The sequence below is a fragment of the Pagrus major genome, chromosome 20 (genome assembly GCF_040436345.1).
Source record: "Pagrus major chromosome 20, Pma_NU_1.0".
Lineage (NCBI taxonomy): Eukaryota > Metazoa > Chordata > Actinopteri > Spariformes > Sparidae > Pagrus > Pagrus major.
In genome coordinates, this window is record NC_133234.1 from 10945798 (window position 1) to 10973723 (window position 27926).

At 42.1% G+C, this 27926-nt stretch overlaps 1 protein-coding gene across 1 annotated transcript in view; it reads right to left on the minus strand.

The window, feature by feature from the left end:
• Positions 1 to 27926, minus strand: part of trrap (transformation/transcription domain-associated protein) — an 80580-nt gene that overhangs the window by 50233 nt on the left and 2421 nt on the right. Inside the window, exons 6-39 of the mRNA XM_073489480.1 lie at positions 27761 to 27844; positions 26409 to 26465; positions 26165 to 26290; positions 25574 to 25651; positions 25098 to 25186; positions 24504 to 24600; positions 23663 to 23801; positions 22905 to 22983; positions 22070 to 22304; positions 21626 to 21962; positions 21387 to 21484; positions 21012 to 21206; positions 20676 to 20867; positions 20420 to 20585; positions 20078 to 20334; positions 19114 to 19314; positions 17752 to 17903; positions 15727 to 15926; positions 15277 to 15494; positions 14814 to 15011; positions 14368 to 14628; positions 13981 to 14142; positions 13620 to 13716; positions 13237 to 13358; positions 11470 to 11640; positions 10950 to 11018; positions 9101 to 9220; positions 8355 to 8474; positions 8000 to 8164; positions 7698 to 7879; positions 6930 to 7128; positions 2878 to 3006; positions 1548 to 1814; positions 929 to 1135 (exon numbers count right to left, since the gene is read on the minus strand). Of these exons, the coding sequence (XP_073345581.1) occupies positions 929 to 1135; positions 1548 to 1814; positions 2878 to 3006; positions 6930 to 7128; positions 7698 to 7879; positions 8000 to 8164; positions 8355 to 8474; positions 9101 to 9220; positions 10950 to 11018; positions 11470 to 11640; positions 13237 to 13358; positions 13620 to 13716; positions 13981 to 14142; positions 14368 to 14628; positions 14814 to 15011; positions 15277 to 15494; positions 15727 to 15926; positions 17752 to 17903; positions 19114 to 19314; positions 20078 to 20334; positions 20420 to 20585; positions 20676 to 20867; positions 21012 to 21206; positions 21387 to 21484; positions 21626 to 21962; positions 22070 to 22304; positions 22905 to 22983; positions 23663 to 23801; positions 24504 to 24600; positions 25098 to 25186; positions 25574 to 25651; positions 26165 to 26290; positions 26409 to 26465; positions 27761 to 27844 (5469 nt within the window). The remainder of the gene's footprint in view (positions 1 to 928; positions 1136 to 1547; positions 1815 to 2877; positions 3007 to 6929; positions 7129 to 7697; positions 7880 to 7999; positions 8165 to 8354; positions 8475 to 9100; positions 9221 to 10949; positions 11019 to 11469; positions 11641 to 13236; positions 13359 to 13619; positions 13717 to 13980; positions 14143 to 14367; positions 14629 to 14813; positions 15012 to 15276; positions 15495 to 15726; positions 15927 to 17751; positions 17904 to 19113; positions 19315 to 20077; positions 20335 to 20419; positions 20586 to 20675; positions 20868 to 21011; positions 21207 to 21386; positions 21485 to 21625; positions 21963 to 22069; positions 22305 to 22904; positions 22984 to 23662; positions 23802 to 24503; positions 24601 to 25097; positions 25187 to 25573; positions 25652 to 26164; positions 26291 to 26408; positions 26466 to 27760; positions 27845 to 27926) is intronic.

Sequence of the window (27926 nt, forward strand, 5' to 3'; positions counted from 1 at the left end):
ACACAAAGTCTCTCATCTGTCTGTCATTATCTTCTCCCCAGTGTAATTATGCTGATGTGATTACATTAGATTAGTCATCTGGCCCAGTGAGAGCAGCCTGTCAGTGAGATAGAGAGGGGAACTGAGGGAAATGTCAGTCTTCTGCTTAGAGACTGTCGCTTTCTGACCGGCGAGGCGGCGAGCATCAGACGAAAGTAGCGAGAGGGCAGAAAGTGTGAGTGAAGTTTAAGGAGGAAGGCGAACATAAAGGCCAATGATCCATTGCTGGGTTCACAGACTAGGCTCTTCTTGACTCTGCCGACCATCACTGAGACGGTGTGTCTGGGATTGTATGTGCATTAAGGCAGCAGGCGGTTACCATTAGCTCCACTAGCCAATGATGAATGAGTAAGCTTTGTGCTGGAGAGCCACACCATTGCCTTGGCTACTGTCGAAATGAAACTCAAATTTAGTTAACTAACTAATATCATGAAAATTATTCATTGGGGTATACACGATAATCCAACTTTAAATGATGATGCTCAATTCCCATTAGGGCTGGATTAGAGGAATCACACAATTCAGGGCACTCAGATAATCAGCAAAAATAGCTTCTCAAAAGTTTTCCCCATGTGGTTCCCTGCAGTTGCCGAAGCCACACTGAGCAGGGAGCTGGCAGCAGCAACAAATGTGGATGAACTAAAGTGGCAGTTACCCTCTCACTTTGAGGAGTGTAAGATATTCATTAATCAGAAATTGTAGTGATTTTTTAAGAAAGGAATTACTCAGTGTGGTGTTCAGACAAGTCCCTCATGCTTACAGGAACAGATATCAGATTTTTTTGACTGTTCTGTCTACCCTGTTTACCCATATGCATACACTGGGAATCAATACATTCAATAGTGGCTTGAACTTAAATATCTGTGTTTGTTGTTCTATATCAGCTCACCCTGAAGTGCTGCACAATGAGATGCAGTATGTGGACCAGTTGCGGCACAGTGTGTCCCTCCTCCACAATGATCTTGCGAGTCCAGTGGGTCAACATCTGGTGGCCGTCCTCCATGCGGGCAGGCACAGCTGGGGTCAAGATGGCCATGGCCTGTCGCACAATGGCCCGGGCCTCCATGGTATGGGCCTTAAGCAAGCTGTGGAAAACCTGGGAAAGTAAAGGTAATACACTTTAATATAACTTTTCCTGCACAAGTAATGCTACTAATTCTTATTCCTTTTTTAATGGCCCCTCCAACTACTGTATTCTCTTCCAATACATTTATATTACATTAATGGAATACTATTAAGCTATCAGGCAAGCACATACTCACTTCACTTCAATTCCTCTACTGTATTATTTTCTATATTTTCTTTCTGAGTACTACTTACATTTATCATGTTTCTCCAATTTTAAGTTTGTTATTTTTGTATCTTGCATTTATCTGTAATCATCTCATTTCAGTCTTTGTTTTGCATGAATTCATTTTACATCTTCTTCACAAATTTGCCTTGTTTCATCACAATTCTCAATTAAACCCATGCTCCACTGAGTTTCTACTCTCTACATTCCTCCTCACCTGCAGGACAATCTTCTTGTGAATGGCGAACTTTGCAATGATGTGCGCCAGGAGTAAATGGCCGCTGTATTTACAGGCAGGGTCCACGCAGGCTTTGGGCAGTAGGCATGGCCAGGCGAAGGTCATGAGGCGCCGCAGCTTGCTGTTGCGTGACTTGTTGTTGTCATGAATGTGGTGGGGTGCGTGCTCCACCAGCAGGGTGGAGAACTGCAGCAGGCAGATTCGCAGCGAGTCCAGCAGGTCCGCCTGCTTCTCTGGGTCGAGAACCTTCAACAGAGATGGGAGCGATGTATGGTTAGAGATTGTGCCACCGGAGTGAGGACTGTAGATCTGCAAAGGTGTCGATCAGACTGAAAAATATCTTCTTCACACTTAAACTTCACTACAGTTAAAAGGAAAATACTGTTATTTTTTACTCGATTACATTTGTTTTATAACTTTAGTTACTAGTTACTTTGCAGATTGTGGGCAGGACAGAAACCACAGTGGTGACTACTGACAGAGACGTGGCTGAATCAGAGTCAAAGTAGCACATTTTTAAATAAATTGATTTTATAGGCAAAAAAAGGTTGCTGACTGAGGTCGATAGAAGTCACCTTACGTGAAACACATTCTATTGCGTATAATGTTTGCCTGAATAAAGTATACTGTCTAATGTTTACTTCTCAAAATTACATTTGAATGACCTCCACCACAACAGCAATATATAGCAGTTTTTCACACATTGAAAAGCTCTTAGAAAGAGACAGCTACCCATTCAAAATACCAATCACCATCAAAATTCCCTGAAGAGAGGTACAGAAGGGGAGGAGAGCACACAGAGAGAGGAAGGTGAGTGAGGAAATGAGTTTTAACCAGACCGTAGAGGAGCCATTAGCAGCCATTAGGACTGGTGTTAGTCAGTGATGAGATCTGCCACAGCACAAACAAACACGCTGACCTTTAGCATGGTCTCACCCTGACATTTACACCAGGAATTATAGTCCGGCCTGATGAATGAAATGTGATGGAAAGAGGGAGGGAGAGAGAAAAACAAGGACAGATGGAAGAGACGAAGAGGAAGAAGAGAACGACAGCAATTAAGTGATCAAGTAATGTGTGGAGGACACGAGAGAAGACGACTCTGACTAAGTGGGATGTAGTTGATGATGACAGAGTGTGGAGATGTGCTGGACTGATAAGACATTATGAGAGGAAATGCAGCAGGTAATGAAATCACAGAGACGGATGGAGAGACAAAGCTGGTGAGTAATGAACAAAGGGAGAAGTGGGGAGAAGTGAGGAGACTCAGTGTGAAGAAATACTCGCAAACATGTATTTGCATGTGCACCTTAGTGATGAAGACGCTGGTAATGCTTTCGGGATTGTCGCCTTCAGGGTTGGGTGGTCCAAGCAGCTGCTCACCTTCCCCCTTCTCAAAGCTGTAGAGGAAGGCTGGGTTCAGGATGTGCTGCAGCACCTAGGAAACAGGACAAAACACACATATGATTTTAATGATTAAAAAAACATTTTTCCACTTACTTAGGGGAATACGCAACCTTCAAGAAAGGAGAAACTAATCAGTGAAATCACCTGGTGTGGTCTTTCACAAGCTGCATAAGTGAAAAATCTGCACACCCTCAGCTCTCCATGGCACATAATTAAGTGATGAAATAGTAATCTGCTCGACAATCTGTTCCAAAATCAGACGGACACAGGTCCTTTTCACATTGATAATTTCCGGGAGAAACTTTGATTCATTTGAGAAGAAAAAGAACTTGGGAGCACAAAGACAGACCCGAGGCACAGCAATGTCAAATGTCCAAAATAATTGTCATCAAAATTTCTTGAGAAAATACAAAAAAAAAACCATAAATTCTCATAATTCAGAAAAAATATTCAAAATGATTGCTGAGGCAAAGCTTCAAATGCAATTTACCAACACTCTGAAACCTTCAGGGATTGTTATCAGGGATCTGATGAAGACAAAGTCTTGATTAGCAGGAAAAAATGCAGAATAACCCAACCACAATATAGCTAACGACTGCATTTATTAAAGAAGCTGCTATCTGTTAATGAACCCCCCTGTTCAATCCATCACTGGGGAGGACAGGGCATCGCTCAGTGGAGAACGAGCTGTGGCAGCATATGTTCGAGCTCCTCTGTTAGCACATTATTCACACACACTCTGCACAACGTACATGCATGGCTGATAAACTCACAGATGCATGCAGAAACACACGAAGCCGCTAAATGAAGACACAAAGAAAATGCATGGAGCACCACTCTGTTCTTCAGTCTCATCTGTTCCTATTAATTCTGAGCGTCTCTGACATCAATCATTGTAGGATCAGAGCGTATTTCTGTAATGCCAGGAGATGCTGTTCTCTGCAGGCTGTGTGTGTTGGTGCAAATGTACACACACACACACACACACACACACACACACACACACACACACACACACACACACACACACACACACACACACACACACACACACACACACACACAATACCTCTGGGCAAGTAGCCTATATCTTGTTCTGCAGGTGTCTTAATTATCTTAAATCCCATTTCCATACCCTTAAACAAATAACAAGCAAGTGTGCGTGTGAGTGTGTGCAGAGACCCTAGAGCCACTGCAACACAACCACATTAGGAAGAAGATGGTGGCAAAACAGTGGGGGGTGGAGGGCAAGAGTATGTATTATGCACCATCCCTACCAGGTATGTGCAAAAAATGTATGGCTTTTATTGTGAAGTCGCCACAGGAAGTCTTGAATGGTAAGTACAATCGGTGAAAAAAATCTATGTTGGTAATACAGCTGCACTCATCTTTTTAAACTGTTTTACTTATTAAAACACTAGTCCTTTGGTATTATCTTGTCTGTGTTATTGTTTTATTTGTAAAATTAAAACACAAACAGTAATTACATGTGAGTGAAAATCTAATTCATTGTTGCTTACACACAGGAGGATTGTAACAGGTACAAACAAAAATATGTTGTGCTGTTTCAACTTAACACTTTGGTTTGATTTCATTCACCACTGAGGGGATGATACGAGCACAGCATGTAGACGCATTCTGCTACACTGTATGTCATGTCGCGAACAAAAAAAAAGAAGCAGCAGAATGTGAAACAGATGCACTGTGCTTCATAAATTTCATACACTTGTTTGTTTGCTCGTCTGCTCGAAATCTATTCCGCGAATACTCAAGCTCTTTCGAACAAAAAAAGCAACACAAAAGCGGTTTTCTGTAAGAACTGTTTAGACGAAACAAAAGAAGCGATACGGAAGCAGCATGAGGTCAGTCTGTGCCATCATAGATGATTCATTGCTGCTGTCCCACCTTGTCTCTCTCCCCCTCTCTTTTACACACTCTTCTCTGTGTCGTCTTAAAGTGAAATATCCTCCCAAACCCATGAGATGCTACACAAGAACCTGAGCCTCTATCAAACTCATACTGAGAACACACACACTTCCCTGTGTTATTATGCTTCTGGGAAAATGCTAAAGGCAATTATTTAAATGTCAGCAGTGGTAACACCCACACTCATTCTCTTGCTCACAACACTTACACCAATCACCACAAACAAACATATTCACAAACACACGTTCTTTCTTTCTTTCTTTCTGTCAGTCTGGCTGCTTATCTGTCTGTCTCTCCACCTCAAACACAGCTAGCATCTACTGCACACCAGAGGAGGACAATCAAGAGAAAAACAACAATATGGGCAAAATTCTGATGGGGGGTGGGGGTGTTATGGCTCTGCTAGCTGGGTGACTGAACTCTGGTCTGCTAAAAATTCCAGCACAGCATTTTGTCCTGGAAAGACACAGCACAGTGAGTTGGATGAACCCTCTCCCATGCCTATGTCCCTTTTTTTCTCCGGCACAGAAGCAGATGAAGCAATGTGAACAGATCTGTTTCCCTCAGCAACGGAGACAAGCTCCTGAAATAAAATAATTGGTATCCCCACTGCCAACCCCCGAACCTCACACGACCCCTGCCAACCCCCCCAAACGATGCTTCACCCTCCTTCCTCCTGGCGGATGACTAATCTGACAAATAAAAAAAAAAAAAGGTATAAAAGATGCTTTTGGAGGAGTTTTGTGCCCTCAGCTACGAGGGATTTAAACAGCTAGGGCATACTGTATTAGACTTGTGTTGTTTGTAATTATTCTGTTTGTTTTTTGTTTATACCTTGTTCTGGTTGTCTTTTCTGTGTACATACTGTGAAAAAAAAATTCTCTACAGAGGCAAAGAATTAACTTGAATCCAGGCAAAAAGGCCAGGCTGGAGTGAGCAGCATCATAAGCATAAAGTGTATGTCCTTGAATTTGGGGGTCTGGGCGCTTTAGCCAGCCTCTTGTGTGTGTGTACAGTTGTGTGTTTTTAACCACACAGCCATTCGGCTATATGCTATAGTGTGCCAGGGCAGGCTATCCCCGCTGACCCGTTTGTACTTAACAGCAGTGCTGTTGCTCCTCTGTGCCTGTTACAGCTGTGCAAAATGTGTGTGTGTGTGTGTGTGTGTGTGCGCATGTGTGTGTGTGTGCGTGCGTGCGTGTGTTCATCTGTCTGTGTGTGTATGCGTGAGAGCATGCATGCGGGAGAGTGGGCTTAATTAAAAAGCAGCCTGAATGATTGTAATGCTTGCAGCAGCAGGTCAGGTAGAGAGGACAGACGCATTCATCTGTGGGCCTCTGAGGGTCTAGAACCAGACAAAATGACCTTCCTGACTCTATCAAAGAACTTCTGGTACAAAACACACCAACCAGAAAAGTCACACAGATCACGTCCCAAGCCGAGATGATGATCAAAGAATTTTGCAGCAGGATTTATAATGCATTATTCAGTTTAGGACTGAAAAATCAATTCACGATTCATGATTTTAATCTGTTTTTCCTGCACAATTTAAAAAAATCCTTTTTATCCCCAATTAAGGCTTCCATGTGCACTGCAGTTTTAAATTAGCATATTTATTTAAATATGTATTTTTCCTTTAGCAGCCTTTATACGAACCAAAAGAAAGTAATAACTGCTGTGCTAGAAAAAAAGAGACAAATAGCAGCAAAACTGCAGTCCTTAATAATCCTTCTCTGGAAATAGTATTTCACTGAAAATACCCAATTCTCACATGTTATATCAATTCCATTTCCAAATTTAGACATTCTTGCATTTCTGAATAGGGGCTGGTTTGGGTGTTGTACACCTCCAACAAGCCAAACACTGATCATTTTTTCCCACGTGGTCGGTAAGAGTTTATTATACCTCCGACCATCTCTTGAACAGCAATTCCAAAAAGATGGTTTATAAACTTGCAAAAAGGTCACTGGGATTTTCAGCCCCCTTTGCCATGAAGTCACTAATTGACTCTCATGTCTGTGTATGTACCTTGGCTTTAAGCTCATCGTTGAAGTGTGGGTCATTGAACTCAACGAAGCGGAAGAACAGGGCACGTTTCTGGGTAATGGAGTACTTCCTGGGAATCTCCTCCTCCATGTACTCCTTCAGGAAGGTCATGTTGCATAAGAAGCGACCTGTAAAGGCCCGCAGCAGCTGGAACAGTAGCTCAATTTCTGAGTAGTTACACCTATCGAGGAGACAGGAGACATGTCTAATGTCAATGACAATAATAAGTTATATAGTACAACAGAACTTTCAAGTAATCTAATACTAATGTGTCACAGATAATAAAGACATGTTTACACCCTTTAAACAAAACTTTGTTTATCCAAAGAAGGTTGACTGAACTCATACACTCTAAAATTACTGTCTAAAGTGGTTGGGGGTTAATTGCAGGGTCTGAAATAAACATCTGCTAAGTGCCTGGTGCACCAAGTGCTTTAGTACTTTCTCTGTGCTCAGCCAGAGAGGAGGGGTGAGAAGGTCACTCATGATTGGAATGCCATTAAGTTACTCATAGTAAGAAACTACACAAACCTGCGTTATTAACTTGCAGCCCTTTAAAAATTTAAATATATATGTATGTATAACTCAAAGGGTCACTTAAGTCATCAAGTTTTAAAATCTCCTGGTAGCATTGTTAATGTCAGAGTAATGCTTGGCCCAAAGGCTCATCGGCAGTCTTTGAGAGAGGGCATATATAAGGTCTAATGACGACTTTCTCCAACACATTACAATTTGAATGAGTGTACATACTTGCAGTAACTGAGCAGGCAGTAAGCCAGCAGCTTGGGCTCCTTCCAGTTGGTGGCAGCCATGTTGTCTTTGCGATGTCTCTCCTGGAAGGCCTCGCTGACCCAGACTCGCCTCAGCTGGCTGACCAGAGAGTGCTGCCCTGCGAGCCAGCCCTCGTCATTCTTTACTATGATGCTGATAATCTGAGCAGAAGGGATGAAGAAGAAAAAAGGTTACAGGTAATGAAAGTATTTATGTAGTCTTCATATTAGAATTAAGCGCTATGGATCGATGTAGAAAAAGATAAAGGAAAATGTGTATACCTTGATAGCCTGAAACTGTAGGTCCAGCCTGGCTGTGGAGGTGGAGGGAGATCCAGGTCGAACTGTTGCTGCAGTGCCAGCGGGAACCAGCAAGGGGACGAAGCGGTTGGGATTAGAAGCCAGCACGTCTCTTAGCGGCTTGGCATCTTTGTGTTTCAGAAAACTCTGCACATGAACACAAAGTAAAGAATATTTACTGGGAAGATCCATCTAAATTTGGTCTTAACAGGACCACTGAGCTTCGAAATACCCAGTATATCCTTGATTACAGCCCATAACTGAGGCAGCAAAATGCTTTTTTATTGGCAAATGTGTCAATGAAAAGACTGAAGGGACTGCTACTTAGGTGTCTGACCATGAACATGCGGCTCCACTGAGGGTCGTTCAACGTAGCCTCCATCATGAACAGCTCCACAGTCTGAGATGGGTGACGTGTCAGGAACTTGATCAAAGGCTCCCTGAATGGACTGCCAGCCTGACACAGGAGGGGGGAGAGAGGGAGGAGAGGAGACAAAGTAAAGGAAACAGGTAGAAAAAGGAGAATGAAAAATTTGAATTCTTGTGAAGATCTGCGCTTAATCGCAGAGTTTAATGTGCCATTAAGACTATACATCAGATAGAGATCAAACAGGATTAGGACGCTTATCCCAGGATGGAAAAACTAATATCATGAGATCATCAAGAGAGTTTTCAGGGATTTATTGTAATATAATCATGCATTGCTTACTTCAGCTATTAAATGTCTTAAGTAATGTCGATGACCCTTTTTCTAGCTGTAACATACTTTAACATTACTATGGTAATTTTTTGTTCAGGTCATTTTCCTCTTCATCCTCATCTTTTTTTTCTTGCTTCATTCATCTACATGCCACAAGTGCTCTTGTAAGACCAAGGCACACTACCATGAATTACCAGAAAAGCACACCACACATCTTTTTCAATAGTGTTTGCTTTCTAAAATAAAATGTTGAAAATGTTCCTTTTCTTGAATCACTGTTTGAGCTGTGCTCTTGAATTTCCTTGCTAATCCTAAAGTAAGTCATAAAGTAAGATTGGACAGTCTCTACAAGTCCATCTGAAGAGTCGTGTTAAGTGTCCTACCTCTATTAGCATAGCCCTCTCCGTCTTCATGACCACCTCCAGCAGAGGTTTGACCAGAGTCTGAGGTGCAGCTGGGATCAGGTGGAAAAGGTTAATGATGGCAGAACAGATCTTCATTTCCTAGAGGAAAAAAAAGCAGAAAAAGAGCAGAGGAAAGAAGGGAGCGAATGAAAATCTTGAGAAGATGACGCAACAAGACACGGACATCATTTCTGATAGTCTTGAAGGACGGCCACTGTGGAAAGACGAGGATGAATCTTGGTCAAACGACAGAAAATGCAATCTGTGCTCATTAGGTAGTTGTGTTGCAGGAGATCTGAATTACATTTGTACAAACAAGGGATAGTTTTGTGACAATTTTCCGAAACCTTGTATTATCTACATCTAAGGGGTGCAAAAGTCAAAGGGAAATGGGGAAAATTGGACATTTCTTTAGCAGTCAGAAATATTAGGGCAAGGCTGAGATGACAGGAACATTTCTGGAGACAACCACAGACACACGGACACAGAAATACAGGGTAACTCCACCAGCACCACTACCACGACATTGGTTCAATTCACCAGCACGACATTGGTTCAACTAGGTTTAAATCACTGACAAGAGAGTCACCAACAGAGGGCGCAACACCAGGTCACATCTCACCTCAACGCCCTCCAACGCAGGCTGTGCCGGAACGGGAGACAATGATCAGAGTCAGTAGAGCATTATGTGTGCATTTGTGTGTGTGGCTGTGTGTTGTCTGTCTTTGTTCCATATGGAAAGTGAGCAGATAAGACAAGGTGATAATGAAATGGATGGCGAGACGGAAGCAACCTTTACGAGTGACCTCGGGAACAACTTTTCTCTGCAGTGGATGGATAACGGGGCAGGGGCCACAGTGGAACGTCAGTCGAGCAACATTGATTCCATGGCATTTGGAGGAAAACACTCTCCTGACAGATATCAGGTCATGAATACAGCAACTGACATTTTGTTTTTGGTGTTTTACCTTTTCTCTAATACAAGCTCTTTACTCCTCCTCTCACCTCAATACTTTACTCCATATTCTCCTCCTCTCTGTCAAAGCCCTCTTGCATGCCTACATGTCTTCAGACGATCCTGCTCAGCCCTGTTCCATCCTTCCTTCTCCTCTTTTTGTCTTTATCAGGCTAAGCTAATTCACCCCCTGACCCTGGCTTTATTGTCACTGCCAGCCTTGCTGTCAACAACCACAAAGAGCACAAGTTGGAGGGAGGAGAAGACAAAGGGCTAATTTGCATCTAATTAAACAAACCATTTTGAGATGAGGCAGGATGAACTCGCATAAAGAGAAGGGAGGAAAAAGTGGACATTATTTCTATGAGGGAGAGGCAGCTGTTTTTTTCCCCCCTCTCCTTCCTCTCTCTCACCTTTTCTCTGCCTTTACAAGGTTATCTGTCGGGGAGATAATGAGGAGACGCAGCGCTGGGCCCACCACCGCCTGCCTGGCGCCTAATTAATCATTGATTGTAATATGGCCACTCACAACTCATCTGGGAGGAGTCCACACTGAGGAGGTGTTGGCTATATGTGACTGTGGCTTTGTGTGTTTGAGGGGCAATTTCTCTGTCCCTTCATTGAGTGCTGTTTGGTTTAGGCAGGACATCAACTGAACAAAAAAAAAAAAGGATTCCAGTCATCGGCTGTATTGAGCTGCTCCTATAGGCTCTGACTGCTTCTATATTGCATCGAAACAAGATTTCTAGAAAAAGTAACTAAAAGACACAGGGTACATCTACATGTTATGCATGATGGAAGCTTCACATTTGTATTGATTTTCTCAGTGCTGTGAGGTGTGTGTATGGGACTGTCTGAACTGTGTATACTTACACTGCCGTCACTGCGCTGGCCTCCCTTGTGTGTTATTACAACCACCTCCATCCACTTCCTCAGGTGTTGCTGAGAAAGACAAAGAGAGACAAGATTGACATCCAGATGGCACCAACACAGACCTAACATTCACTGGAGATTCAGGGAATATATTCTTAACACAGTTTCAACCAAAAACTAAATATCTGCTGCAAAGCTTTTTTTTATAATATCCTTTTAGTATAATAAGCAAGTAGTTGCTAATTTTAAAGAGAAATGGCATACATAACTTCTCTCATACTTATATTTGGCATTCAAAAAAATACTTAAAACAGCCTTATTAGATTACATCTGCAGTATATTCAGTAGAATATTCAAAATGTAACCTACTCAAGTATTAAGATACTGTAAAATAATCTATCATTTAAAGCCTAGCACAGTTAAAAGCTTTGGTGGTCATGTTCTCCACACTGATGCCACAATTAACTGTTGATGTTGTGCGATGAGGAGGAGGTGGAGAAAAGAATCTATAATTTCTCACCATCATCTGATCACAGAACTTGTCATTGAAGGAGTTGGGGAAAAGACGTGTGACAGAGGTCAGGCGGTTCACCACGTTGAGCGTCAAGCTGCGGTAGTCACCCAGCATCATCAGCAGGGGGCGCATGTGTGTGTGGATCTGGTCGACCTCGATAGTCGCACCTTCCAGGAACTAAAATAGAGTGCAGGGAAACATTATTGATGAAGTTTAATCAACTCTTTAAAGCGCTGATGCTGTCAAAAATTCAAAGTATTTTTCAGATCTTTGGCCAGATATTTTTCCCACAATGCATTAAACCAAATCATTTTAATTTCCCTTTAACAAATATTTTGGTCTCGACATGAGACCTGGCCTTGTCATGTTTTCTAGCCCCATGAACTGCTCTCGCTAGCCCCTGTATCTCCATTAAGAAACTAAGACCACTCAAATGAGGGCATGACCAGCCATAACCAAGCACACTTGCCAACACCAAACACTGATGACGCACACCCACACCCTCACACAGTCGGGAGGGAATGATGCATGGCAGCCACATTCATTTTCCTCTCAGTGCTGAGAACAAACACTCCATCCTGTATCGATCGGGCCATGGCAACGCTCATTAGTGGTAGCAGGGCAGAGATGAAAGAATGGAGAGAAAAGAATGGCGAGGCAAAAAAATAAAAAATAAAAAATCACAGGATAGTGAAAAGGAGTGACGGTGGCAAAGACAGAAAATGAAGGACACAGAAATGGAGGGAAAAAGAGCTTGGGATAGATGGATAGAGGCGAAGATTGTATGGATACTTTGATAGATAGAGGCAGGGATGGTTCAGGGAGAGTGTGATAAAGCAGAGGGAGGTCCATATGAAGATAACTGGGTGGGGAAACTATGAGGGGAAGATTAACAAAGGACTTTTCAGATGGCAAATGACATGAGTGATGCAGATAAAAGACTAATGAAGGCGGAAAGGAGGAGAACCAGGAAAACAAGATAATAAAACACTATACTTAGAAAACAAAACAAGCATAACATAACAAAACATAAAATAACGAAAGCACAAATGATACAAAGGGATAAATTAAGAGGAGAGAGCATAAGGGTGACACAGTCGAAGGCAATTTCAAAGGTGTAGAAAATGTGGTTTTAGAAAGGATTTAAAGGGTGCCACCAAAATCACTAGTCTGATCTTGGGTTGACTGCTTCATAGTTTAAGGGCACAGTCTTTAATCCAGATTTAGAAAGGTCAGGTCTGTGGGTCTGTGTTTTCTGCTCAAAGGGAATTGCAGCTGAAGTAAGGGATATCACAAAGGTCTGGGCTTTCTAAGTAATCGATAAACTCTTGAAATTAATTCCAAATCAATTCAGAAACAAACCGGGCACCAATGTTAAGACGCCAAGATAGGAGGGAAATAAATGGCAGTGTTGCCCTGTGACAAATGTCTTGCAACAGGTGGTAAAGATTGTGGATTCCAAAATCCACAGCTTTGGGTTTACAGATTTAAACCATAAAAAAGCCAAAGAGTAAAATTTTCTCGCAGCATATACAATCCCATTTTCTATCATGGTATTGTATATGCTTATAATAACTTTTGAAAATATGAGAAAATCCTTCACTTTTTTCAAGTGTCTATAACAAAAACGGACGCATCATACTTAAAGATGATGGGTTTGAGGGCTGAAGCTAATTTCAGATGTAACATTTCCTGTAAGTCATATAATCATTTGAAAAATTAAATAAACCAATCACAAAGCAACAAGAAACGGAACAGAGCTGTTGCACTGACCTTCCTCATGCATGCCTCGCCAGCTTCCTGGAGTTCATTGTTGGTGGAGTTGAGGGCTTTAAACAGGGCAGCAATGATCTTCTCTCTGGACTGTGGCAAGTAATTACAGGCTGCCAGGGCATCTGAACAGAAAAGAAACATTTAACTTCTGACAAGTGAATTCAGTTTTAAATGCCTATAAATGTAACAAAATGATTAATATTACTAACATAACACACTGAGGTAAAACAAAGATAAGAGCGAGAAAATATGGTCAACAATCATATTAATAACAGTTTATGTATTTCATCCAGATTGACTTGCTTTGAACACAAAACACGAGTAGCAATTGAAAAATTCCACAATACATGGGACCAATATCAGGTTCAGCAGAGCCTACTCACTGAGAGCAGCAATGCGGAGGGGAACCAGAGAGGGGAGGCTCTTGTAACAGGGCAGCTTCATCAGAGCAGCATCCTCTGCCTCACACAGGTTCAACAGCTGGAGAGGGAGGAAACGCATGCAAAAGGTTACATTGATCGTTTTTAATATTACTGTGCAAAATTATGTCATTTAAGAATATTTTTTGTGTGGGGGGGGGGGACGGGGGACGCTTACAGTGTGCTTCAAGGTGTTTGTGTAAATATTCATAAATCAATAACAATATATGAGATGAACATGACATAAAAAATTAAAAGGACAATTTGGAGAAGTAGATCTTGATTATGTGACTGATGTAATTAATGACTTCGGCATCTTACATACCTCTGTGTAGAAGACCTTATGCTCCATGACATTGAGGTCCATTGTAAAGAGACGGGGCTGCAGGGTGGTGCAGAAGGTGTTGCCCTCCATCAGGCCGATCTGGGCATTGGCAGGCTGGTGGCGGAGCAGGTGTTTCTTGGGGGGAACCATATCTTGCAAAACCTGAAGTGAAAAAAACCCACAGAAAACAATAAATTAATGTAGATTAAAAGACATTTTTCTGTTTGACTCTCAAGTTAAATTTCAAAATTGATACACTCTCAGAAGGCATCAGTCCAGGGTGTTCAGACACGGTCCTTGATTGTAGCTTATTTTGTGTTTAAACTAAATAGACAGGTGCATTTCACAGAAAGTCCCGAACTACCACGGCATTCAGTCCTTGTTTACCTCTTTGTGTGGTTCCATGATGACAGTAACACTCTTGCCAGTGACGTGGGCCAGCACCTGGAGGGAGTGCATGGCCTGCTTTCTGACGGTCGAGTTGGGAGAGGTGACCTCTCGGACAAGGTCGTGTGTGACCATGTGGAAAGACTTGTCCTGGGCAGCCAGCAGCTCCTCTGTCTTTTCTTCATCTTTCAGTGGAGTGGCACAGCGTACTAGCAGCTGCTCCAGAGTGGTCTTGGCCATGGCTACCGCTCCATTTGACACCTTATGAAAATCAATAAGGTAGTTAGTACAATGCCACTGCAGTGAGAGTACAGTGGTGCGACACAAGAAGAAAGTTGGAAACAGCATGTGAAAACAAAAGTCGACAACAAATAGAAGCAGGTAAATCATCTACTTCTTTTTATCATATTTGCTAAATGTTAGATTATTCAGTCATTTCCTCTTACCTCTCCAGTGAGGTCCATCATGACAAAGAGCAGGGCCTTGAGAAAGGTGAGCTGGTTCTGTAGCACCCAGATCAGAGGCAGTCTCTCCATCAGGAACTTGATGGACACCACACCGCCAAGCTTGGCGTACCAGGCCTGCTCATAGCAGCAGGCGCACAGACGCTCCACAATGTAGGAGAACAAGGGCAGCTGGCACGCCTGAGGAAGTAGAGAAGGGCTGAGATGATTTACTGATTGAACAACTATAAACATATGAAAACATACATCATACACATTGAAGAATAATTATAAAACAACAAAAACCCTTCAATCTGATTAAAGGTGTATCAGATCAAACTTCATTATGTAAATGCAAGTAATCAGTCATTCAGAGTAGTTGTGCCTGAGTGTTGAGCGAAATCATTTCCTTAAGTTATATTCACAAATATCTGAGCCTGCCAATACCCTCCTCTCAGTGACTTACCCTCTCCTTGGAGCCAAGGATGATGCTGGCCACATCGAAGATGACAGCCAGGGCCACTTCCCCAATCTTACACAGCTCCTTCTCCTCGTAGGCCATGCAGATAGCAATGGCATCGATCAGAACCAGTGGATCCATGCCCTTTGAGCCGTTCTCCTCACTGTGGAACATGGCTGTACTTGGCTGGCTGCCAAGCTGGTAGGATGGCAGCAGGAACGGACCTGGGATAAAGGAGGCGGACAAGAGGAGAGGAGTTTTGTGTGAAATATATTTTTATGTTGTGTTATATGAAAATGAAAAAGCCAGAATTTTAAATAATAATAAAAGCAGAGAAAGGACTGAAGTGGAAAGTGACTGATTTTTTCTTGTGCAGCTGGGAATGCATACCAATGCCAGCGTTTAACAGAAAGCTAATATTAGACATAGAGAATACAAAGAGAACTAGTCCCTCACCACACTGCTGAGCCACAGCGACCATGGTGTAATGGCGAATCAGGCTGGCCACGAAGGGCAGCGCGCTGGGCCTCAGGTCCTTTATCACAGCAGACATGAAGGCCCCAGTCAGGGCCTGTTCAAAAGTTCTGCGGGCGGGCGTGTCTTGTGCTTTGTAGCGGTGAGAGATGATTACATTGGGGATCCACTTCTCTGTGAAGCTAATTGGAGAGAAAGCCACACAATGAATTAAGGAATGACATACTAACAAGGACAATGTATTCACGTGTCTGTGGCACAGAACCTTTATTTAAGCTAAAAAATTTGGGTTCAGCCTGATTGCTCAATATTTAAAATTAAGATCCAAGTCCATTGCCTGTCTGCGGTCCCCGAACCTGAAACTCTGCTTCTTTGTCCTTCAATTTTCCTCTCCCCTTAGCTCCTTCTGCCTTTCTATTCCTCCGCCTCCCTGTTTGTCCCCTGTTGGTATTTTTGTTATTTACTGCAGCTGAAGGCAACTGGGCCATGGTGTGATTGAGCAGCTGTTTTCTCCATGCTTGAGCTTGTGTTTTATAATCCCACACGCCAGGGGCAGACCTGATGGATCGCTTCATTTCATTATTGCCATTTAAAAGACTACTCTTTGAAGGAGGAGAGAGTAGAAGTCGGTGGAGGGATTGAGGAGGGGTGAGTGTCAAACGTTACGGGCAGAGAAAGTTGGGGGTGGCTGGCATTGTTGATAAAAAGTCGGATCAAATGCCCCTCACTGATTCAGGGGCCTGCCACCCTAAAGCTGCTCCATTCTCCCCACTTGGCATTTCATGATTTGCTCTATGTATCTTGTTCTTTTAAAAGTGAAAGGCTGTACTCACAGTGACAAAATACTGAGGCAATGAGAGAAGGTTTGATGGAGATGACAGGAGGCAGAGAGAGAGAGAAAAAAGGAGACAAAATCTTTCAAGAGAGAGGGCACTGCGAATCAACGAGAGGAAGCAGCAGGTGCAGGCCCCCTGATCATAACTGACACACTTCATTATCCTCGCAGAAACGTGTGCATGGACGTATCCATGTGTGTTAGTGTGGAATGACAGGAGTGTAAGGGGCATGGTGTAGCGTAAACAGACAGGGGAAAGTCAATTAGCCCCTGCCCGGGGATCAATGATGGTAATGCGACTAACCCACCCGACAACCAACCCCCCTTCCTGTTTGTCTGTTCATGTATGTGTCTCCGCCTCGCAGTGAGGCCTGCCAGAGGGTGGAGGGGGGAGGCTGCGTGTTTGTAATTAGCAAGTCTTGCTCTTGAGACAGAATTGATGAGGCAGTGTGTGGTGGGGAGGGTGGTGAAGACGTGACGTGCAAGAGCGAAAGCAGGGGATGTCTGCAGGTGGTGGGACGATTTACATAGAGATGGGGAGGAAAGCAGTGGGCAGGGTGGAGGTCGAGGTCAAGGTCAAGTCAGTCTAGTAAAGGTTAAAGAGGGGGGATAATTGATAGGAGACCTGGCTGTGTATGGACTCAAAGCTAAATGCAATTGAGCACCTCCTGTCATTTTTGTTGACAACCTAAGGCTGGGTGATATGGCCTTAAATAATACAGCAATATTTTTTATACTGCAATACTTTAACACAATATCTTTATTGTGTAAGATTGGACACAGTATGATTTTTGTGTACTTTTTACAACACTGGCTAAGTTCAGGAAATCACCTTATGTAATATAGCCTTTAAAACCAGGAAGAGACAACACTTCTCCCCATCGCAATATGACAATATTCAAAATCTAACACAATATATAATCTCATATCACGTTACCAATATAAGATTGATATATTGCCCAGCCCTACATAGAAATACACTGAATATGTCCAGAATAACAAGTCAATCAAAATATCAGGCCATGGTGGCTTAATTTATCCTACTTGAAGCTCATACTCTAATTTAGTATTCAATCCTGCTTTACAACGGAAATAACAAACAATTAATTGTAAATAAATTCCACAAAAACCACAATACCAAGGCAAAAATCAAACCCAGAATGTTGACTTACTTGGGATGAGACAGAAGCTGGTAGAGAGCGTGCTTATTGTCATCCAGACTGGTCATGGCGACCAGGAAACACTTAATGACCTCCCAGGCCTGTCGTCTGTAGTAGGGCTCTGTGTTGGCACTCTTCAGGCAGTCCAGCGCTGTCTCTATGGCCTTGGAGGGAACACACAATACAAATCTTCCTTCAAAATCTTCACCTTTTTATATTCAGAAATGACAATGTTGCAAAAACGTCAATATTCCTAAATAATTCACTTGGCAATTATATTGCGATATACATATGTGTGATTCGTTTTCAGGAGGTAACACAGGGCGCCATCTGGCCAAGCAAAGGTCATTATGATGTCTACATTATGGGCTGACAACCCAGAGCAGCCAGGCACTTAAAAAGGGAGAAAATGAACTAATTAACGCCACTCAGAACAGAGGGGAGAAGATAAAAAGGATGCAAGAATAGACTGAGAGGAGAGATGAGGGCAGCAGAATTGAATTGTAGACCTGTCAGTGTATTTGGATGGCAGATTCTGACGCCATTACCAGTACTTAGATAAGAAATTGAAGGGAAGATTTTTATGCAAACTTCTGAGAAAACACAGCTTTCTACTTGAGCCTGTTAAGAGTACAGGCTGACTGGAAAATATTTCTGAAGTGGTCAGTAAAAAAAATAACAAGATTCGAGAGGTAAAATACTTGAAAGGTAAAAGAATTTTCAAATTCAAATTCATGTGAGTATTTTTACATGTTGTACCACCTTGGAGAGAGTCAAGTTATTCAGATCGATGTTATTTGATCTCACCACCTACCCTACAGCACTCTCTCAATGTGCCAACTAACAGTGTGGCTGTGCCACGAGCCTGCTACAGATTAATGCCTTCAGCCTGTGCATGGGGGTGTGCAGCATTTGTGAGATTGTGTGAGAGAGTCTGTGCGTGCTGCCTGCGCCTGTGATGATGGCAAACACACAGAATAGCCAGAAAGAAGGAGCAGCCATTAGTGAGAGTAAATAATGCCGTCATGGTGGCCCACACTAGATTGATGATTACTGACTGGGATGAGGAGGAGAAGCAGGAGATGAATTTAATTACCTGGAGGACACACACATCTCCTCACTCAGTCTCTCTCTCTCACACACACAACCCCCTGACAAGGATATATTGCTCTCAGTGGGGCACAATAATGAGGAATATCAAACTCTTTACTTTTATTTCCTTGTTTCTAAAATTGAAATACAAAAAGGTGAAAAGGGAGAGAATGATTGACTGAGTGAATCATCAAAAAACTTTCCTCCTCAGAGTTCTGCAAACAACTTAAAATGGAGAGCACGAAGCACACATTCACTACAATATTAACAGTGGAGTCCTACCTTCTCCATTGGTAGCTGTATGGACGCCTTGCAGTCAGTGAATTCGGACTTGATGCTAGGTCCCTGCACCTCAGTCACCACGTAATGCAGCCTCTGAGACTCCTTCAGCATCTTCCTGTTGCTGCCACCAAACTTTCCCAACACCCTGTAGGCTACATGAGAGATGCTCTCGGCGGGGTTACGGAGGGTACGCCACAGGGCCTGCAGCACAGGAAGAGAAGGAGGTAAATTATAAGCATTGGTGTTGAAAGGAAATATAGAAGCAGTTAATTAAACTGTGTTGCTTCTTTATTGGATCCCCATTAGCTTCCACAAAGTTGTTGCTTGTCTTCCTGGGATCCATATCAACAACCACAACAAATACTAATTAAAATAGCGCAGTATCAATAAAAAGTAAAACTTCAGTGTATTCCAAGATTAAGCAAAAGCAAAAACAAACAAGGTACCAATAACATCTGTGAAAGTTTGCTCATTCTAGTTTAAAAGGTCCAGTGTGTAGGGTTTAGTGGCATCTTGTGGCGAGGTTGCAGATTGCAACCAACTGAATAAAATCTTACACACTGGACCTCTGTTTGATGAAGTTTGTTCCAGGTAGAAGAACCTCAAGTTTGTCATTTGAGTTTTCACAATCTGCACTTCATTGAAATTAAACAAAGTGCAAGGAAAGCTAAAAGTCCCTGTAGGTAGATACTGTATATTGATAGCATTGCAGTAATAATCTAATCATAACTATCTATCCTTACTATAGTGTAGAGCTGTGTAAGTGATCCTAGTTCAGTGTTTTGTCTGCAGATACTGCCATGTCCATTGTCGACCACTAGAGGGGACAAATGAGAAGTATGACTGAGAGAATTGTCTAATGAATGGATATGAATGAGAATTTTTTTGGATCTGCCAAGCAGCTCAATAAGAAATGAACTGGGTGGCGCAAGTATTGGTCATGATGATAAGAACAACTCCCCACCTGCATGAGTTCTGCCCTGACAGGCTGAATGTGGTCGTAGAGGAAGTCAGGCTGGAGGTTGTCCACACACAGCTCCAGGGTGCGAAGGCCCTGGCTGACCAGAGTCTGAGAGCCATTGAGGGCGGACACCAGCGGATCCATCAGCATGGGTAGGTAGGGCAGCAAGGAGCTCAGACGCACTGGCACTGTCAAGCACAGCTCCACAAATAAATCCTTCATGTGCTGCTTGTGAAGGCCACTCTGGAGCATGTTCAGACCTGATAGCATGGAAGGGGAGATTGGACATAAGAAGAGAACAAAGTATTACCTTGTCACAGTTCATGATGTGGAGTGAGGCTTTACCTTGCAGCAGGTTAGGCAGGAGGGGTAGGAACTCCTGGTAGAGCAGGTCGTGGCTGCCTCCACCAATGGAGCGGAAGAGAGCCCGGAGAAGCAGGAAGTAGTTGTAGGGTTCCTTAGCTGACTGGGCCAGCTCCATCGAGCTGTTCACAATCTTGTGGAGGTGTGGCTGAGGAAACAGGGACAGACATATCAGTAAAGAGCTACAAAGATAAAGAAAAAAAAGAGCCTCACAAAAAAGACAGAAACACCTGCTTACCTTGAGCATCTGCTCATTCTCAGCAGCGAATAGTGACACTGAGCCAAAGACTAGTTTAAAGAGCTTGAGGTAAAGGTTTGAGAGCTCAACATTGGAACCCATCTCTGGTAGTCTCTCAAGAAGATACTCTACTAAGATGGTAGCAAATAGAGCCGACGTTGACAGGTTGGCCAGGAAAGAATTTGCCACAATCTGAGGAAAGAAAACAAGAAATTTAAGTCAAGCACGAGTGATGAATTATGTCTAAAGGTCTTTTTGTTGGAACAGTGTATGTATTGACTGAGATATTACAAAACTAATGATGCATTTTTTGTCTCTATGCGAGACAGCATGTACCTGCAGTGCATAGTTCTTGGAGATCCTCTCCACCATGTACGGCACGGTTGTCTGAAAAATCTCCTTGAATGTGAGGGGGTTCATCATAGTGAAGACCCCAGCAAAGTGCTCCAGAACCTCTTTCTCCTCCTTCATGCGTACAGTCTGACAGTTGGCCACCCTAATGTACGTCTGCTGGTTATTGGCAACTTGTACCTGGTCAGGAGAAAAATGAGTTGTTAAACTGGGCTGATTTGGATTTACATAAAAGGATTCATCAGAGCCATGCCTTCCTGCCATATGCTTATTTGTTAGGGATTTTATATATGCTTTCTATTCCAAAAGACTTGCAAAAAATTACAACACTGGCAGTAAAGTCAAGATCTTTGGCTGTACCTGGTAGATGTCCAAGGCCTGCATGGCGTATTTCACCAACTTAATGTAGATTTGTGTCTCTTTTGGCTGAAGCTGCTTGTTAGGAATGAATTGAGCCTCTGGAAAAAAGTTAAAAAACAAGAAAATAAGACATGCATGCATGCAAGTCCAAATCAAACAGTCAGTGATTGACATGGGGTTACATGCAGACACCTTGCTAGATGCTTTTGGTTGTTGAGCATGAATCTGTGGCCACTCACCTCCAGGGGCCTTACAAGAGGTGATGCCCCACGTAATTGTTTTCACGCCGCACACCAGAGTCTTGACTAAGCTTCGGCAGTCAGACACCTGAAATGTCTGCTTGTCTTCTTTTTCACCAGGTCGGTCAAAGGACGTTGCTGGGGGTGGAGGCGCCGCGGGAACGGGTGTTGGAGGAGCGGGAGGGGGAATGGCCGGGGTGGTGGAGGGAGTGGGTGTGGCTGGTACGCCGGGTAACGCTCCTGGGTCAACCACACCCATCTCTGACTGGGGCTTGCACTTCTTGAAGATGGAGACAAGCTGGTAGCGTGCAATGGTGTGAAACTTGAGCACGAACACCTGATTTATAGGAGAAAGAGGGAAAATTCGACTCAATATTTCCTAATCAATATGTATGAAATATAAAACAGTGTCTTTTCTCTCGATCCAAGCTCTGTGCAGCTCACCTCTAGCATCCTCATTAGGATGTCCCGTCCGTTGCCGTTCTCCTGCTCGGACTTTGAGCGGATGCAGTCTACCAGGTTGAGCAGCAGCTTGCAGGACATGGTCTGGATGTTACTGGGAAGCGACTCGTCATCAATGTTCTTAGCAAAGAGCTGTACAGCTAAGGATAAATCTGTCAGGGGCAAGTTCTGACGAACATGGTGCACCAGGTCTGCTAATGTGCTGTAGGCCAAGGGTCTGGAAAGAAAGAGAAACATTTTACTATGGCATCTACAACAGATTTATAACCATGTTTCATGACTTTTAGTAGTGAGAAACCAGCATTTACTAAAAGTTAGAAAAAAAAAATTGTAATCAGGAAAGCAAAGTCATAAAAAGCTTTTCAGATATGATAAGTAGCTTTGAGATGCAACTGAAACAGTGAGGGAGAAAGAGAAGGAGAGAGAAGATGAACTAATGAGTGATGCTAATAGTCCTGCCAGTTTTCAGCCAACTGCCTTGTTTCCTATGTCGTACTAATGCAAAATGACAGCTATTTTGTTGATGAGGTGTGCTAGTTGGCATGTGAAGAGGGTCAACGAGGTATTGAAATCGACCTAAGGGAGGATGTGCGGGCAGCCTGCCCTCTGGAGATGCTTCTGTACATGACAACTTGACAGTGCGATCTGTGGTGCAGTGTTGGGAGTCAGCTTCCCCCCGTATTTCGACAGCATCAAAAACTGCCTGATTAATATGCTAGGACACTTAACATGCACCTGGCTGAGAAATCAACAACAAGAGAGAGAGGGGGTACTAACACAAAGGAGATCAAATGATTGTGCACACACACAAACTCACCTAAGAGTCTCCCGAGCGGTGTAACCAGAACCAATGAGGATGGCTTCATCAAAAAGTTTGTCCATGCAAGGTATAAACTCTGAAACACAAAAAGATATACTTTCATGGCATGATTTTAAGTGTGACCCAGAAAAGAAGTGTACGACAAGAGAGTAATAAAGCAAACATAAAATGATAGAAATGTTTGTTTTATTGCATAAAATAATAATAATAAACATAATAACTATCACTGCCCATTTCCCTGCTTTGGCAGCAAGAGCATAACTGCCACTCAAACACCTAATTGTGGTTAGATAGTTTCATCAGTTTTCTGCAACTCCATAATGTCAAATGAGAAGAATCAGTGGAAATGGATTGAGCCGCAGAAGTAACTCACAGCATAATGCACAAAATGATCCAAAATGTGCATCGGAGTCTCAAGATTTCACTGATGGCTGGTTGAGCTTTTATTCCATTTCAGTCAGTCTCACTTTTCACTGCTCAGTCACCAAATCAAAATGAGGTTCTACAGCGCAGTTTGACAGCTAATAAAAATGTTATTTCAGAAGTGTGAAATGGGAAAAATGAAGAGTGACTTGGCAAGGATCTGCGCTGCTAATGTTTTGACCAGGAAGAACACATCCAACTACAATTAGCCTCAAAGTTTCTTCAACTTTTACTGAGGAAAAAAAGCATGAAATCTTCTCACTTTCCTCTTTCACATTAGGTTATATGCATTTATGTGGTGTGTGTGTGTCCGTTTTTGAGTGTGTACATACGGCTACGCAGGTCAGTCGTGAGGATGTGCTTGGCTGCGATGAGCAATTCCTTGCGGAGGTGAGCGGTCTCAGAGGGGCAGTTGGACAGCAGCTGCAGCATACCCTTTACCATCTGCTGAGAGTACTTCCCTACCAGGTCCTGATAGGACAGACACACACACATATAACTTATGATTAAAAGGCACAATTTCTATGTAAAATTGCAGTATGGAAGCAAGCTAGTTCCTGCAAAAACATTATACAAGTAAATACCAAATGCAAGCCAAATATTTGAACCATGATTCAATGTTTTTTAAAATATCTTTTAATTTAATTTGTGTGGTGTCTATTACAGTACAAACAACGGTTAACTAAATTCCTCCTAATAGAAGGCCTTTTTATGGTATTATCAGTGTTCTTGGATGTTTGCACCAACTGTCTGAGGTTTTATTTTCTTACTCTGTTCCTGATAATGTGTGCACACAGTCAGTGAAGTTTCAGAAGACACTATTTGTGCCATTCGTTTTGTTCAATGTGGAAAAAGTTAAGTAGATATAAAGTCTTAATTTAAGTTTTCAAAGTGTCTTTTGTATCTTTATTTCTCCCCAGCTTCGGTGCCTTCATATCAGCGAGCACATTATGTTACACTCTGCTTCCTGCCAATCACCTGACACCTGCAAGAATAAATGATATCCAGGGAACAATCCTACAAAACAGGACTAGTGAGAAAAGCCATCCTATGATGCAAGTAAAAGGGCTCTAACTATAAATGGCATTTTTTTTCCTGTGAGGAAGAATGACTCATTAAATCTATTGACTGACAGTGGAAACTGATGCAACACAGTCATCAAAACGGGTTTACCTGGTAGATTCTGATGATGTAGGCTAGAAATGACAGAGTCTTGATCTGCGCAGCAATGAAGTCTGCATACAACTCCTTGTTATAAAGCTTGTGTTGCCTGCAAAGGAAACAGCAAAATTGAAAGACATTAATGATGCTGATTACCTGCAGTAGGTGGCAATCACATAGGTTGAAGTTAAGGGTCTACGCATGGGACTCAATTCTATGCACATCAGGAAGAAACTTTCTCTATACCTACCAGAGACTGCTGAGGTATTTCTTCTAAATTAACTCTGCTCCATTTCCGTCCTGTTCGGAATGCTTAACACAACCCTCTTCCTACCCCAAGAGGTTTCACCTCCCGCTAAGCCAATTTCTACAATTTTAACATCCCCAAATGGATTCAAACTCCAGCTTTGGCAGGCAAAGTGCCGAGCAACACCATCAACAAACTTTGCGCGGGAGAAGAAGAAAAAAAAAACCAAAATCTTCTAAACGTGCCCGAAATCATTTCTAGGGCTGTAAAACGAAACGTGTTAAAGGCACGCTAAACCTCTTATCTGATCTCACAAAAATAAGCCTGCATGGACACACACATACACAGATGCATCTTACCTGGCCTGCGGAGACACCTGGAGCATGATGGTGTTCATGATGAGGGGCACAAACTCTGACACCACGTTGTGAATGTTCAGCTTATATAGCTGAGGGCACAGAAAAAAAGATACAATCTTACTTAATAATAAAAAATAAAAAAACTCATTTAAAAACACACACATTATTACAGCTGAAGTGATTCATTCCCAAACCCCATGGTAATATGCCAAAACTTCCATGACTCCAATTATCTCAAAATGCAGATGAGTCAATTCAGTTAGCGGTGTCAAAATCTTTCAAGTAAATGGAAACTTAATTTCCATCCCTAAAGAGGAAGCATATTTCACTCTAAACTTTTGAATTCACTGTCATTTTAATGTTTTTCCTTTGCAGTTTAAGACAAAAAGAAGTTAACCCATTTCACTTATCTCTTTTCCACCAAGTGTTACAGCATGATGGATATAGTAAGAGAAGATAAGGAGTATGTCACTAACCTGATACATCAGCACCACTATGATAGGCAGCTCTGCAAGCACCTTGAGAGACAAAGACCCCCGTGGGATGATGGTGTGCTAGAGGCAGAAACAAAGTGAGAAACATTAGCAGGATGACTGATGTAACCGAATGATGTAAATGCCGGACACTTGCCACACCCGTCTACCACTAAAGCCATTTACTTTGGAGAAGTGGACTAGTTTACACATTCCTCTATAAAATGTCTCAGTTGCAAGACTTTCTCAATTTGTAAGATCATGTCTTCAGTCTTCGTAAAATGACGACTAAAATCAGCTTTAAGGAAAAGAATCTTTAAGAAACTGGCAGTCAATGGTCCCTCATGAAACAGATTCAGTGCAACATCATGGTCAACTTACAAATGGCATGTCTAATACAACTTTAAGTTTGGAAATGCTTTGCTCTAAGAGAGCATCATTTGTGTTTGATGCACTTTCTATTTTAATCCAAGTGAGGCGTTGTGTCCTGTCAGTGTGCCAATAAGGAACACTACTACCATCCAGTGGTTGCAGACAGTACTGTAAAAGTTTGCAGTGAAGATATCAACTCCCAAAAAATGTTGGTTAGCTTACTGTTCGTGTTTCGCTGTCTTCCCTCTCAGGTGCAGTCTTAACCAAAACAGATGTGATCATCCCGACCATTTCTGGGGAGGGAACCGTGTTCTCTGCAATCACCTGCGGGTTCTCAAAGTACCTGGCCTGGTGGGAGCAGAAGGAGACAGTGGTTATCGGAAACACAGGCACAGGCAGAAAGGTAGACAAACAGAAACACTTCTTCATGGAAAGGCAAGCCAACTGCTGTGGAGGCTGTACTTACAACAACTTTCGGAAGGTCTTTGTAAATCTGCTTCACAAAGTCCAGAAAATGATGAATCTGAGAAGAGAGGATTAAGAAAAATATGTTAATCCAAGACTTCATGAAAATGTTCCTTTTCTTTTATAAGAAACAACTGGAAACCAATTATTCTTTAATGCCTTAATGTTGTATTTGGCCTGCTTAAGCAAAGGAGAAAAATAGAAGTCCTCTTTAGTATTATATACATAGTGCTGCCCCTATTGTTTGTTACTCAGGTCTTGGTCAACAAACAATGTTAGCCGTTTTGTTTACAATAAGGAACAAGGTATTAAGGGCCATCCACACCAAGAACGATCACTCTAAACTATAACTATAATATCAATAATGCTGTGAACATCCACAGTGAATAACAATAACATTCTGTATTACAATAACAGAGAAACAAGAAGGATATGTTTTACGAAATTCTTCAAAGAGAGGAATAAGGAAAATCCAAAGCTCTTTTATGACAGTTGTTGTCTTTTGAAGCTAAATTTAATTTATACTTCTGTATGAGTCAACTTAGATTACGCTGGGCATCGTCAAAGAAGACATCAGTAAAGACAAACAAACTTCAAAGACCCAGTCAGCGCCTAAGACCGCTTGGCAGTATGTCTCACATAAAATGACATTTTTGCTGCATAATATTACGTAACATAAGCTTTTAATAAGTTCTATACTATATATGACTGTTATAAGAGTAAGCCATCTAAAAAGTACTTCCTAAATGCCATCAATTCATTTACATAGAAGAGGTAAGATACAATTAGAGAACAATATTATAAGCACCCCAACATTATTTTGTAGAAAAGTGTCCCCAAACTCCAGCTAATTGATGGTCCTGTAAATTCTAATGGATTTTGATTGGCTATGAGAGTCTGATTTTTGATTGGCTGTCATTGTTCCTAGCATTCAACAAATAGCTCTGAAAGTGATCTCAGTGATATCGTTGCCATTGTTGCTGGTGTTATAGATGTGATGTCAACTGTGACATTCAGCTGAGTTAGAAACAATTTCAAAAACAATATAGTTAGCGTTATAGTTATTGTTCTTGCTGTGGACAGTCTCTACTCAATAGTTACGATTGTTTATTTGTTTATCACATCTCTGCCATTACAAGAATAATAACAAATATGCTTTGTTTAAAATTAAAATTAGACAATAAAAGATGCAAGTCTGCAGTCATCAGCACAGGTACCAAATTGACAGATTTTCTGACAATTAGTCAGCTAAGAATTTCTTAAATTGAGGATAGCACAATCAGTCACTTTGAAAAATTATTTTACAACTTGAACTTTTTTCCTCCCCCCAAGTAATAATTCTGAGCTTCTCACCTCCTGAGAGATTGGAGGTCGGAACTGTTTGTGCAGCTCGATAATGATGCGAAGGCATATCAGCACATTTTCCTCACTTTCAATCTGTGGGGGAAAAAAACATGAATGTAAAATCACCACACAAACAGCTCCTGCATGTGGAATAAATTAATAAATGTTATTATTA